The sequence below is a fragment of the Acinonyx jubatus genome, chromosome D1 (genome assembly GCF_027475565.1).
Source record: "Acinonyx jubatus isolate Ajub_Pintada_27869175 chromosome D1, VMU_Ajub_asm_v1.0, whole genome shotgun sequence".
In the NCBI taxonomy this organism is placed as follows: Eukaryota; Metazoa; Chordata; class Mammalia; order Carnivora; family Felidae; genus Acinonyx; species Acinonyx jubatus.
In genome coordinates this window covers 82,518,285-82,530,818 of record NC_069390.1, presented here as the reverse complement: position 1 = coordinate 82,530,818, position 12,534 = coordinate 82,518,285, and the positions used below count along the sequence as shown (strand labels likewise).

At 51.0% G+C, this 12,534-nt stretch overlaps 2 protein-coding genes across 7 annotated transcripts in view; one reads left to right on the top strand and one right to left on the bottom strand.

Annotated features, from left to right (window-relative positions):
• The window catches only part of LOC106975155 (beta-galactosidase-1-like protein 2), a 56,554-nt gene extending 49,483 nt beyond the window's left edge, over nt 1–7,071 (top strand). For 2 of the 3 annotated variants that reach the window (XM_027036961.2, XM_053203843.1), the window contains one exon: nt 270–7,071. In XM_027036961.2, the coding sequence (XP_026892762.2) occupies nt 270–356 (87 nt within the window). In that variant the 3' untranslated portion in view covers nt 357–7,071. The remainder of the gene's footprint in view (nt 1–269) is intronic. The other variant, XM_015072463.3, reaches the window with a different exon arrangement.
• Nucleotides 3,576–12,534, bottom strand: part of B3GAT1 (beta-1,3-glucuronyltransferase 1) — a 30,745-nt gene continuing 21,786 nt past the window's right edge. For all 4 annotated transcript variants that reach the window (XM_015072464.3, XM_015072465.3, XM_053203845.1 and 1 more), the window contains exons 3-7: nt 12,331–12,477; nt 8,446–8,954; nt 7,509–7,805; nt 6,710–6,810; nt 3,576–5,518 (exon numbers count right to left, since the gene is read on the bottom strand). In XM_015072464.3, the coding sequence (XP_014927950.2) occupies nt 6,724–6,810; nt 7,509–7,805; nt 8,446–8,954; nt 12,331–12,477 (1,040 nt within the window). In that variant the 3' untranslated portion in view covers nt 3,576–5,518; nt 6,710–6,723. The remainder of the gene's footprint in view (nt 5,519–6,709; nt 6,811–7,508; nt 7,806–8,445; nt 8,955–12,330; nt 12,478–12,534) is intronic.

The window sequence follows — 12,534 nt, the reverse complement described above, 5'->3', positions numbered from 1 at the left end:
ACTTGCAAGTCCTTCCCTTGTCCCAGCCCTCCCCAGTATCACAGTGTTTCCCTGGGGGCTGCGGGTGACAGTCTATTAAGGTTGGTTAGGGCAGGAGAGGGGGGGGGCAGAAGGTTTAGCCAGCTCCTTCTGTATTCCTCCTTAGTGCTCATGAGTTGTGGGTCCTCATTCCTTCCAGCCTGCTTCTCAATCCCTTCCCCTAAGGCACCCTCATCTGGCTCCAAGACAAACCTCGGCTACTGTCATACACCAGCCCTTCTCTCTCCCAGGTCATTGTTTTCGAGGAGAAGATGGCAGGCCCTGTGATACAGTTCACTGAAACACCCCACCTAGGCAGGAACCAGTACCTTGATTGAGCAGCACCGCTCCTGCGCCCCCTGGAAGCAGGAGAGCACCACTGTCCTCCCAGCTGAGCAAGGCCTGGTGCTCTGCTCCCTGACACTCTCCCATGTGGGAGAGTTTCCTTAAGTAACATTCTCAGGCAGCCACGGGGGCTACAGCTCTGCCCCCTACTTTAATTCAAGGCCCTAAACTTGGAAGAACTGAAGAAGAGAAGTGGAATAGGAGGGAGGGACCCTCTTCTTACCTAAGTGGCTTTTTGACTGGGCTTTGTTGATGGCACCTTTCTACTTTCCTGCTCTTTGGGAGAGGACAGAGGGATGTCTCTCTGTGGGGTGGGAATGTCTCATCATATCTCCACGTGATGAGGTTTGCTTCTATGATGTTCTCACCTGCACTCAGCATGGCCCTCATGGCCCCTTTTCATTTCTGAAATAGAAGGTTTGTCACCATTTGTATAGAATGGGGAAGGGGGTGGATGTCTCACCTCTCTCTGGGATTCTGGAAGAAGCTCCATTTGAGAGACACACACATCTTCTTCTTTTCCTTTCCACTTTAACTGCATCTGACAGGATGACAAGCCAAGCTTAGGAGAAACAGAAATACTCAGCCTGAATTAGAGAATATTTCTGGTTTTACTTGATGAGAAGGAACATCAGCTGAGGAGGGAATGCAGGCCCTAGAAGAAACCACACCCCAATATGAGGGCCCAGCTCCAGTGGCTTGGGCAAGGAGCCTCCCTGCTATGTTGGTGTAACCACGGGGCCTGCAAGCCTAGACCAGACCTTGCTTCCGGCTCAGTCTCTCCTTCAATCCTTGTAACTAAGCAGGAGGGAGGAGAGCCAGCCTTCCTTTGCAACTGTCTGTCCAAATTTGAGGTGCTTGTTCTAGGGATCAAGTCCACTGGTTTGGCTTAGGTTCACTGTCCTGAATTGCAATAAAGCAAGAGTTGAATCAAACCCTTTTTAATGATATTTCTGATCCCATCTGTGCCCCTGTTTACCACAGGCAAAGGCATTGTGGTGTCAGGCACCCATTTAGTCTATCTGGCACTGAGAATCTAGACCCTGACTTTACCTAGTTAGTGGATGATCTAGCCCCTGGCTCCTTACCACCTCCCTCCTGACCTTCATTCTGCCTGACATGTCATTGTGGATTGGTAGTGCCCTTGGAGAGGAGAAGTCAAGTACATATTCACTCTGGTGCTGGTGGGCAGTTGCAAGAATCTGCTAGATAGCCAAGAGCTCGACATGTGAGTTAGCTACAGAGGGTGAGTTTTCCTCACGAATAACATCTGGATTGTACTGCCAGAAACTAATTATTGCCAGTAATAATCAAACGTAAATAGCCAATACCTCTCCAGGACGATGACTATGCCAGGAATCCATAAAGGCCTGTGGGGAATAGCAGGCCATGGGGCTCCCAGCCATCCCATGGCTTACATCTTGGGCTTGGCTAAGGAAAGGACTCTGCAGTAGGGCATTTGTGGTGTGTAGCCACTGGGCCCAAGAGCTGAGCCTGGGTCAAGGACATACAGTAACAAGGGGCTGGGCCCAAGGGTCCTACTATCTGGGGATGGCCAGCACTGGGAGCGGTGTCACTGTACCTTACTTTATACCTGACCGTGTTCTTACAAAGGTGTATGTAAAGGTTGGCTTTGTTGGAAGATGTGATAGGGAACAATCTTACAGCAAATCCTTTTATAAAGTGAAGAATCCCCTTGAATTGCTTTTATCAAAATCTGCTTAGGGATGCATTGGTCCTCTTGCCCCATCTTACTGTTCTTGACCTTCTTATCTGCCAGCTAACCCTGCAGCTTCTCTCTGTCAAAGCCCCTTGGCAGAGCTCATCCTAGAGTTTATTCATGTTTGTCCGGACCTTCCCTACTGGATAGCTTCATCACAGAATCTTTAGAAGACTCTTCATCACCCCCACATCTCTAGACCTGCTTCTTGGGCCTCTTCTTCCCTCTGTCCACACTCACTGTGGGTGCATCACTAACCAGGGTTTGTAAACAGCCTGGAAATTCATGCTCTCCAATGTTTATCTCCATCTGAGCTCCAGATCTACTGGCTGTACACTCACCTTTGCTCCTGCATGTGATGACAAAGTCCGATTACTCCCCCATGATCCCTGCTGCACTCTGTCCCGTAGCAGGAAATGGTTATTCTGTGTCTCAGATTGGTTTTAGCTTCTCCATTTTATATTGCACAACCACTCCACCACTCCATTCTCCTGGCTGTATCTCAGGCATATCCAGAACCTGACCACTTCTCTCTGTCCCAAGGCTTGCTCTTCTGACTCACCATCATCTCCTGCCTGGATCATGGCAGGAGCCACCTCCGCTAGCCTGCCCTGCCCTCTGTTTATGGTCAGCACAGAAAGGGGAGTGATTTCTTTATAGGCCAGTTTGGCCCTTTGCTCCAAACCCTCCAACGGCTCCACTTCCCTTTTTACTTGCAGAAGCCAAAAGCTTTGCCCGGTTCCCAGGGCCAGTATATTCTGTGCACCCCACCAACTGCATCCATCTTACCTCCCACCCAACCCCTCCTGTCTTGCCAGTCAGTTGTAGGCACACTGGCCTTTTTGCTGATCTTTAAAAATGCTAAGTACTCTCTGCCTGGAAGTGAGTTCCCGTTTCTGGAATGGTCTGATCCAGGTAACTGTGTGTCTGTACTCTACTGCTCTGCTGGGTCCTCTCATCAGGGAGGTCTTCCTGATCACCCTAGAGAGGGGATCAACTCCTCCTCAGCTACACTCTGACACCCCTATCTGGCCTCATACTTCTTGTTAGACCAGATCACATCTAAAATACCGTATATGCCTGGTGTTCATCTGTCTTGTCCCTAAGGAGGGAAGCTCCATGAAGACAAGTGCTCTGTGCTAGTTCCTAGAATAATGCCTGCTCATAGTAGGCACCTGCCAAGTAAATACTTGTTGGATGGTTAAAGCAGTAAATGAGAATAAAGTAAGGCAGGGCTGCAGAGGATTAGGGCTATTAAAAACCATGTTTGACTTTTAATTTTGGAAACAAATTAAATACAGTTAAATTAAAACAGACCAGATGGTGCAGCTGCACAGGCTTCACCCTCACCCCAGGCTCTGTTCTGGTGGCTCCTAGACCCCGGCCTCACTCTTGTGGTGGGGAGCAGGAACACACTGGGTTTGAGAAACAAATTGTAGTCACGGACCCAACTCTGATTGATAACAAACTCATTCCCAACAAAGATGAAAGCTGCAGTCCACCAGGGTTATAATTATAAATAAATACACATGCGGCTAAGAGAGGCTATTAGGTGAAATCAACAGAAATAGCATCCGCCAAAAAAAACAAAAATAAAAACAGAATATCCCATTTTGTTGTTCATTATCAATTTCCTGAAAAATAAGCCCTGGGTTTTTGGCTAAGAAGGTGGCCTAAGACCAGCCAGGCTGACCTGAGCATTCAGGGCTGGTTTCAGTGAGTGAGGCAGTGCTGTGCCTGGGCATGAATTCACTCATTTGGTGGGTGCCCTGTGCACACCTCCTCCCTCCCCTCCCATGACACCCCACTTGATTCTGATGGGTTGATTTCCAGAGCCACCATAGAAAGTGTAAGAGGCTGGGAATATCCTGCAAGGTGGCTCAGGGTTCTCAGGGATATGATCCCATCGGATGGTTTCACGAATGCTGTGGGAAGTTAAATCCATTTCAAAATAGGCAGCCAATGCTATTTTTTGAATGTTAGGTTGCTGGACTGAATCCTACCCACCCACCCAGGAGTGGGTTCTTAGCGGTCCTCAGACCGGTCCTGTGAGTTTAAATGGAGTGGGGGCTGTTAGGGTTAAAAAATAAACACCTCTTCAGTAGGCTCAGGCCTTTCCTTTTCCTCCAGTTGGGAGGAAAATTGTGCTTCCAACTTTCAGGAGCATGAGTGATAGCCAGCAGAGGGCTGTCCCTGTCAGTAGCCTCCAGGTACAGGGAAGTAACACATGCACACTGTTCTTCCTCAGGGGTGGGGGTGGGGGGAGAGGGAACAAGCAGCAGGCTTGTTCTCATGCTCCCAACTCAGAGAGAAGGGAGAGTTTTGTTCCCATTTTGTGTTTACAATAGAATGATTTCCAAAGTAATGTGTGCTCAGGTCTCCTTTCCCCTCAGGATCCAAATGATCTCTGCCCCTTTTCCACAAGTCCCTCTGCTAACCCAAAGCCCCTTCCTCCCTTAAGCAGGGGCAGGAAGGAGTACTGGATGGCCCCTGCCTCCCTCCTCTTTCTGCCTTGCCCACCCCTGGCTCACTTCAGCCCCTGAGGTCTGTGGTTCTCAAGAGCTCCAGAAAGAGGGCTCCTGCCCTCCCCAGTCCCAGCCCAAGCAAGAGGCCATGGAGCCCAGTGGGCAGTGGGGAGACAGTGTCTAGACAGGGGCCCGCATGATCTTAGTCCAGGTCAGTCCATGACCTGTGCTGGCTCAAGGGCCCACCTCCTTCCCTGTGCTGGAAGGAGCAGGCTTGAAGGATGTGGGCCCGGAGTAGGGGACTCCACTCCCACCACAAGCCTGAGGTATGGGGGAGCCTGATGGCAGGCCCAGGCTCCCCTCATGCAGGGTGGTTGCCTGTTGGGATCAAAGACAGCCTTATGCTCTGGAAATAGGAACCAGAGGAAAGCCACAGAGGTATGTCTACTTGAGAGCAGCTCTCCGAGGACAGGGCGGGGCAGTGTTCCTGATGCCTGGGCAGGGGGCTGTTCTCTGGTCTTCAGAATTCCCTGGCCAGGTGGCCTGTGCAGTCGTGCTGGGCCCCAGGAGCAGGGAGCCGGGCAAGGCCACACTGCACTTGACAGCTGGAGTCTTTTCACCTCTCTCCCAGCCTGGCATCACTCCAGGGCTTAGGTGCCCACCGCATCTGCTCCGTCAGGCCCTGTCAGTGCAGGAAGCTCTGGGGAGGCGTGCTGGGGCACCGGCTCGCTGGTTGGCATGACTTGGCTAGCAGCTGGGCCCCTGGTCATACTGGATGGAAGGTAACAACAGATCTGGGATTTCTGTGCTTTGATTCTCCGTCCTTTGTCCTGGCATCAGGCTGGGCTCTCTCTGAAGCCCCCAGTATAGAAAGGAGGGTGATGGTGATTCCTTAGGAGTTTGCCTCGGAGGGACCATCAGCCATGGGGAGAGGATGGAAGGCCAGGAACAGGGTTCGAGAAGGAGGCTCCTGTGAAGGGGAGAAGAATATGGGTGAGGCGTTTAAGCAGGGAGGCAGGTGAGGGGCAGCCAGTCTGGCCAAACTGCTCAAGCATGAGCCCCCATCAGGGTTCACCCAGGAGCTCCACAGAGCCCAACCCCTAGGGTCCTCTGTGAATCCCTTATTGAGAGGCAGGTGGGGGCAGGTCCTTCCAGTGACCAGGTGAGGAGGTAGGGGATGGGGCTCTGTACAGATGCATTTTCAGTGGCACTGTTCAAGCTGATATTTTGGTTCAAGGCACAAAACAGGCAGACTGACACCCCATGGTCTCCTGTGGGCAGGGTAGCTGCCAACATGGTAAAGAAGTTGAAGCTTAACTCTGAGGCCAGAGGACAGATGTGTATCCCACCGTCTGAGCTCCCACCTCTGGGATGATATTATAGAAAAGCCCATAAATTTCCTGACTTGGACAAACAGCTGGCACAATTCACTTCATTTAGCTTTTCTGAACACCCTTTCTTTACCTCTAAAATGTAGATAGATCCTGTGGCCTACTTCAATAGAAAGTTTTAAAGAATTAAATAAAAGTAGCAACACTTACATAAGACTCATTATGTACCAAAGATTGTTCTTGGTGCCCCTAACAACCCATTTTACAGGTCAATAAACTGGGGCCTAGAGAAAGAAAGTAAGGTCAAAGGATGAAAAGTGGTAGGCCTGGAGCCTGAACTAGGCTCTGGGGTCCATGCTTTCATCAATGTGCTACACTGTTGCTATTAAGAGACACACGGAGGTGCTTGATGAGGTGGAAGCAGGAGAGTGAGGGGTGCCTGCCACAGCAGCATGGCTGAAGAGGAACCCACAGGGGAAGACAAAGCCTGGAGAAAGAGTCCACATAGTAATGCCTTGCAATGGGACTGGTGTCATGGCCACAATAACAGCAGTAATGACAGGAGGTTGTCATGAGGCTGTGTCTAGAAGCTGAGACCTTCAAAGGAGTTGGTGGCAGAAGGACCCAGGTGTGCAGGGGAAATTGGCTCCCGTGAACTTCTAGGCGGCACAATGAGAAGGGGACTTCAGCTATGTCTCTTCCACTCTTGAAGTATTTGCCCTGCCCTCCCACAATTAAAAACCAAGAGGAAACGCCTTGGCAGATTTGTTCCACATCCACACTTGGGGTGCCCCTGCCCAGTGTGTTGTCTACCCTTGTCACTGCCATACCTGTAGCCTGGGGCTCAGATCTCCACAGTGGGGTCAGTGAAGCCTTTTTTCCCCTCATTCACCAGCACCGGCTTCTCTGTCCGTGTGTGCCAGACCAGGATCTGTGTGTCCAGAGACACAAAACAACATGGTGCAGGTCCCCCCACTAACCTCACCTTGCCCCCTCCCAGGTCCCTCCCACACTCTACAAGTACTTCTGCTGCCCCTCCATTCTGTCCTTGTTCTTTATTTCTACCTGCCTCCTGATTCTTGCTGTTTGTACATATAAGGCATTCAAAATGTCTGTTGGAAATACAAAGTGTGCAGCTACAGAAAATAGACAAATAAGTCCCAAGATTTCCTCTTACTTCTCATCTTCCCCTGTGTTTTTTGATGGGTCTCTTCAAGAGACTTCGGCTCAGCCAAGTGTATAGTCCTGGCCCTCGCTGGAGCAGTCCAAACTAGAAGCAGTGTGTATGTGTATGTGTGTGTGTGTGCATGCACCTTGGCATGAACATGTTCATGCATATGTGTTCACACATGTCTGGAGCCTAGCTGTTTTGAGGTTTGGGAGGGGATGCGACCCTTGGTCTTCCTTACTGACTGCCACCCTCTCCATTTCTGTGCTTGATTTTAGCATGATGGCCTGACTGGGTATAAGCTACCTTCTTGGGAGGGTGTTCTAGGAAGGCATGGCTCTAGGCTGGTCCCTTGCAGTGCAGTTTTGAGGTCTTTATTTCCTTCCCCCTGACCTGTCGGGAGTGTTTGGATGGGCTGGGAAAAGCTTGCGTTATACCTGCCAGTTCTGCTGAGGGTTTACCTTGGTGCAGTTGGCTGCCTTGGGCTCCAGGTCATTGAGGGTAACAAGTTCTCGGAGGAGGCTGCTTTCCTGGTAGCCTCCCTTCACACCACGCAGCTTGAAGTAGGCCTGGCTACGCTGTAGAATGAGCCTCAGGTTGACTGCAAATCCAGCCATGTCTATTGCAAATGGTCGGTGTGGGTCGAACACTGTCTTCCAGCCGACCACCTTCCCAGCCCCGTTGACCCGTGGGGCCTCGTACCGAAGGCCACCAACGAAGGCAACGGGCCACACAGATACCCTCCTGGTGCTGCGCATCTACAAGAGGGAATCCAGAGTCAGGACACATGGGACTGCTGATAGGGAGTGGTGCCTGTCCCCAGAGAAGGAGAAATCAATTAACTCTACACACATAGGCCATCTGAAGCCATACCAGGGGATCCCGCCCAGCCCATCTCCAGGTGCATCCTCCATGGTAGGCATCTACAGAGGAACCTGCCTTGCCATAAGCAAGGCCTGACACTCACCCCAGCTAAAATGCTTCTTCTCCACAACACTTGGAGTCTAGCTTTCTCTCCTCCTGCAAAAACCTCTGTCTTCCCAATGTAGAGTCTGAAATGACTCCTTCCCCTACCCAGACTCCCATGACTCCCCAGTCCCAAGGATAAATTATTGCACATAAAATTATACCACTTGAGGGCATGCCTCTAAGGCCAAGACTTTGTTCTATGAGCTACATCCTCTGCTTTCTTCCTTTGAGGCAGGGGTGACTGCAGAAGTCTGCAATGAGTTTTTTCCATCCCTTCTCGGGTTGCCTGCAGTCTACACTGACACCCCAGCAGGCATTGCTCGCCCCACCCCACTGTTTCCCTTCGTGCCCATACCAAAGGGCCCCCACACCAGAGGCCCCTCACCGGCATCCTCCCACCCCTTCCCAGCCTTCTGCCCCGTCCCACACCTCCTCAAAGAGCTCCAGACTGTAGGTGTTGTCGTCGTCAGCGAAGTACACCACACCCGGTTGGCTGGTGTTGCGCGGGAAGGTCTCCCGCAGCCAGCGCAGGGCCAGGTTGCGCTGCATTGTGCCCCGCGGGATGCGCGGGTCACGGGCGTCGCCGCGCAGCTTGTAGTTACGGGGCGTCTCCACGTGCAGATGGGTGTAGTTGAGGCCGGTGTCGCGCAGCAGGCGCGCGGTCAGCGGCGTCCGGCGCGGCGCGTCCTCCACCACCAGCCAGTGCAGGTTGGGCACGTGCAGCAGTGTGTTGGCCAAGCGTGTCAGCTCGGCCTTCTGCACCGGGCGGCTGTAGGTGGGCGTCACCACGTGGATGGTGGGCAGCGTGTCGGACCACGGCGGGGGCCGCGTGTACACATACTCGGTGCGCACCACCTCCACGATGTCGCGGTCGGACATGCAGTATTCCCTGGGGTCGGCGCCCTGAGGCACATCGCGCCGGGGGTCACTACCGTCATCTGTAGGGTTGGGAGACACACGGTGTGTGGCTGGGCTGTGCAGGCCTGGCTCTGGCCTTAGGTACAGGCAGGATGTCACCCACCCTGCTAAGACACACCTCCCCACTGCTCCTTCTGCAGGAATGCCATCGGAAACCTGCCTGGGCTCTAGCTTTTACAGGTAACCGAGAAAGCTGCATCCCTGGAATTCTCTCAGGCATTTTCCCAGTTCTGACTCCCGAAATGACACAGAAATAACCTCTTCCTCCTTCTCATATTTGACAGCTCTGTGGCTATTTGAGTGTGGCTGGCCAAATTCCAAGACTGCTTTCTCACTTCCTAAATGTGTTGGGTTTTATATGACAAAGTGTCCTGACGCTTCCCACCCTAGTGCTCTCCCTATCTGGCCAGAGCTTACTGCACTTGCCGCCCCCGCTCTCCCCCCGCCCCCCACCTCCTTGGGATTGCATAGCAGGGCAGCACTGCCACCCGCAGTGGTGTAAATGCCACAATGCCCCAGTGTTAGTGCTTTCCTAGCTGCAGCACACTGTGGATCTCACAAAGTGTGAGGTTAGCTCAGCCCAATTTTTCACAAACCCTCTACTCAAGTGGGGCCTCTCTCTCCCTTCCTGTTTATGAATCTTGGTGCAGAATTTCATGCTTAACTACCACGTTTTCTTCCAGGGTTATGCCTATAGTTGCCAAGATAATTTTGAATCCTGAACCTGTTGTTTGTGCTTTTAGATGTTCTTAAATTTTGACCTACACAAAAAGACAGAGTGGACACTTGCTTTAGCTTTTCTGCTGCTTGATGTCAAACTCCTGATCTGCACTTTCTAGACACTCATTCAAACATCTGGGAGACTAACCGTACCACTGACCCTAACTGTGCTAGCATCCAGCTAGTGTTTATACATATCTCCTCAAGGACACCATCAGGGGCAGTGAAATTTTGAAGAGGTCTGGCCTCTGGTAAAACACTCACAGGCATGGGGAACCCATTCCTTCCTGAAGGCAACCTGTTTCGGTTGGGGCAGCTCTTATTACCAAGCTTTTTCTTACATCCTGGACATTTTTCTCATTAGTAAGGCTAGCAGTCCTGTCAAGAGGACAAATCAGGGTCATTGGTATTGATTTTACTGAGCTCCTGCTCTCCAAGTCTTTCTGTGTGAAAAACTGTGTGGCCCTCACTGCTCTTACATGATCTCAGCAGGAGGTGGCAATGGTCAGAGGACATACCTAGGAGATGGGAATGGTCAGAGGACATACCTAGGAATCCAAACACTGGGCTCATACCCTGTCCAGTTCTGGCACTAACTATGCCCTTGAGCAGGTTACTTCTCGTGCCTCAATTTTAGCAACTGCAATATGGAGCTAATAATAGCATCTATTTTATTGAGTTACTATGTGGATTAATGAGTCAATATATGTAAAGCACTCAGAACACTGCCAGGCAGTTGTTATCATTTCCTCGTGTTTAAAAGGAGGACAGTTGCCAGCCCTACTTCTGCATAGCTTCCTGTACCTAGAGAAAGGATGCAATAAGCATTTTCATGATTGGGTTGAAGTATGGTTCCAGGGAGGATGCTGGGAATCAGCCATTCTGCCACCTCCCCTACTTCCCATCACTGACATTAGCACATGGAGTGTGTGCAGTTCATGTATTAGATCTGACACTGGGCTCTGGGAGGAGGTACAGATGCACCCAGAAGATGACCAGCTCCAGGCTCTTAGGGAGTTCACACAGGCCAAGGGCACAAGACATGCAGTGGGGAATACCATGCCCCATGGTGTGTGAATGCAGGTGTAGAAGACTAGCTCAGCCTCTGTTGATCAAAGGTGACTTTTTGGAGGGGTTTTAGGTCAAACTTGGAAAACAGACCAAGGTGGAGGAAAGAGAGATAGGTGATGGGGATTCTGACCAAAATTGATATAAGGGTTAATTCATCCTGCAGTCAGTGAAGTTTTGGAAACTGAATACTGGGAAGGAAGATTTAGAGCCATTTTCCCCATCTTTCTTCCATTCAAATCACCCCAAACAGACTGATCTTGGCCCTGGGAAAGTTCTCCATGCATTCTGACTGGGCCACAGTGCTGGCTTCAGGGCTTCTGCAACCTTTGAGTTACAAAGGCCTCCTGGTGCCCCTGACATTATTTCATTGCAGCTTTCTTTAAGCCCGTCTTGACATATTCTGAGGACACAGAAAGCCAGCTCCCTATCCTCAGGCAGCAGCATCAGTGCTTAGCGAAACATTCTGACACCTCTGACTCTAGAGCTTTGCCAAGAATGGAATTTACATGATATTATGTCACTTGGTGTATTGTAGCTTTAAACCTTCTGGAATGATGTAGTTGTAGGATAACAATTCCAAATGATGAGCATTAAAGAGAGATATTGGAGGATAAATGTCAGGAGAGGCTCTAAGTGCCCAGCATGGGGCAGTGGGAATTCTGCAATCTCCAGCCTGGAAAATATTCCTCATGGAAGCTTCAAGAACTGCTGGGGCTGAGCAGGCCCCACTGTGTAACTGTGAAACAGCCTGGCTTCAGACTATGATTCTTGGCTACTGCCTGCATCCAAATCACTCAGGGTTATGAGCCATACATGGATTTATAGGCCCTAACACAGAGCCATACTCTCTCTGGGATGGGCCTGGGTACTTGTGTATGTTATCATGTCCCCCATGTAATATGATGTGCATTTCAATAGGAGAATTGCTGCCCTACAGTATTGAGTCTGTACATGCATGGGGTGGGTGGGAAAGAAGAGCATGAGATGAAAGACTGAGGAATGAGGAGGCAGGCCAGATATGGGGCAGATAGAAGGGAGAAGAGTAAAGGGAGCCCATTGTGAGAAGGAAAGGCAACCTGGTGGGAGGGAAAGCCTTGGACTCAGAGCCAGGAGAAACTGGTTCTAGTCTGTTCATCCACGAGTGCTTTGTGGGACTTTTTCTCTTTCAAGGTCTATTTTCACTAGGTAGGATCAGGGTTGCCCAAGCAGGAAAAGAGAAGCAAATAATATGCTCTCCCTGAATGGTTTTAAAACACAGGCCAGAAACCCTGTCCATCCATCCCTCCCCATTCACAGCTGAAAGCAACTAGTCCTTACATGTCCTGAGACTGGATGCAGCGTTGTGCATGTGTGCCTTTGTGTGTTTCTCTGCATGTGTGTCTCTGTGCACGTGTATGTGCATCTGTGCATGCATGCGTGTGTTGGCACTCATCAGATTCTGAAAGGGACCAAGACCCCCCAAAAGGTAAGGTCATTGGCCTTGATCATCCTATGGCTCTTCCCAACTGCCTAGTAAATGAAAATATGAACTCCATCAGCGTCAGCTGTGGTCATTCTTATTACAGAAGCCTGGCTGGGGCCAGGGCAAGAGGTTGAGGGGCTCACCCTTGTGTGCGGTGAGCAGAGGCGCAATGGTGCTCTGGTGCCACACGGTGACAAGCAGTGTCCAGGGCAGTACGATGAGGACGATCGCAAGGATGTCCCGTCTTTTCGGCATCTCCAAGGCTGGCTGGGCCCACAGCTCCTCGTTACCTGAGTGGCGGCAAGGTCAGGAGAAGGGTGGCCCCAGGGGTGACGGCAGCAGACAGT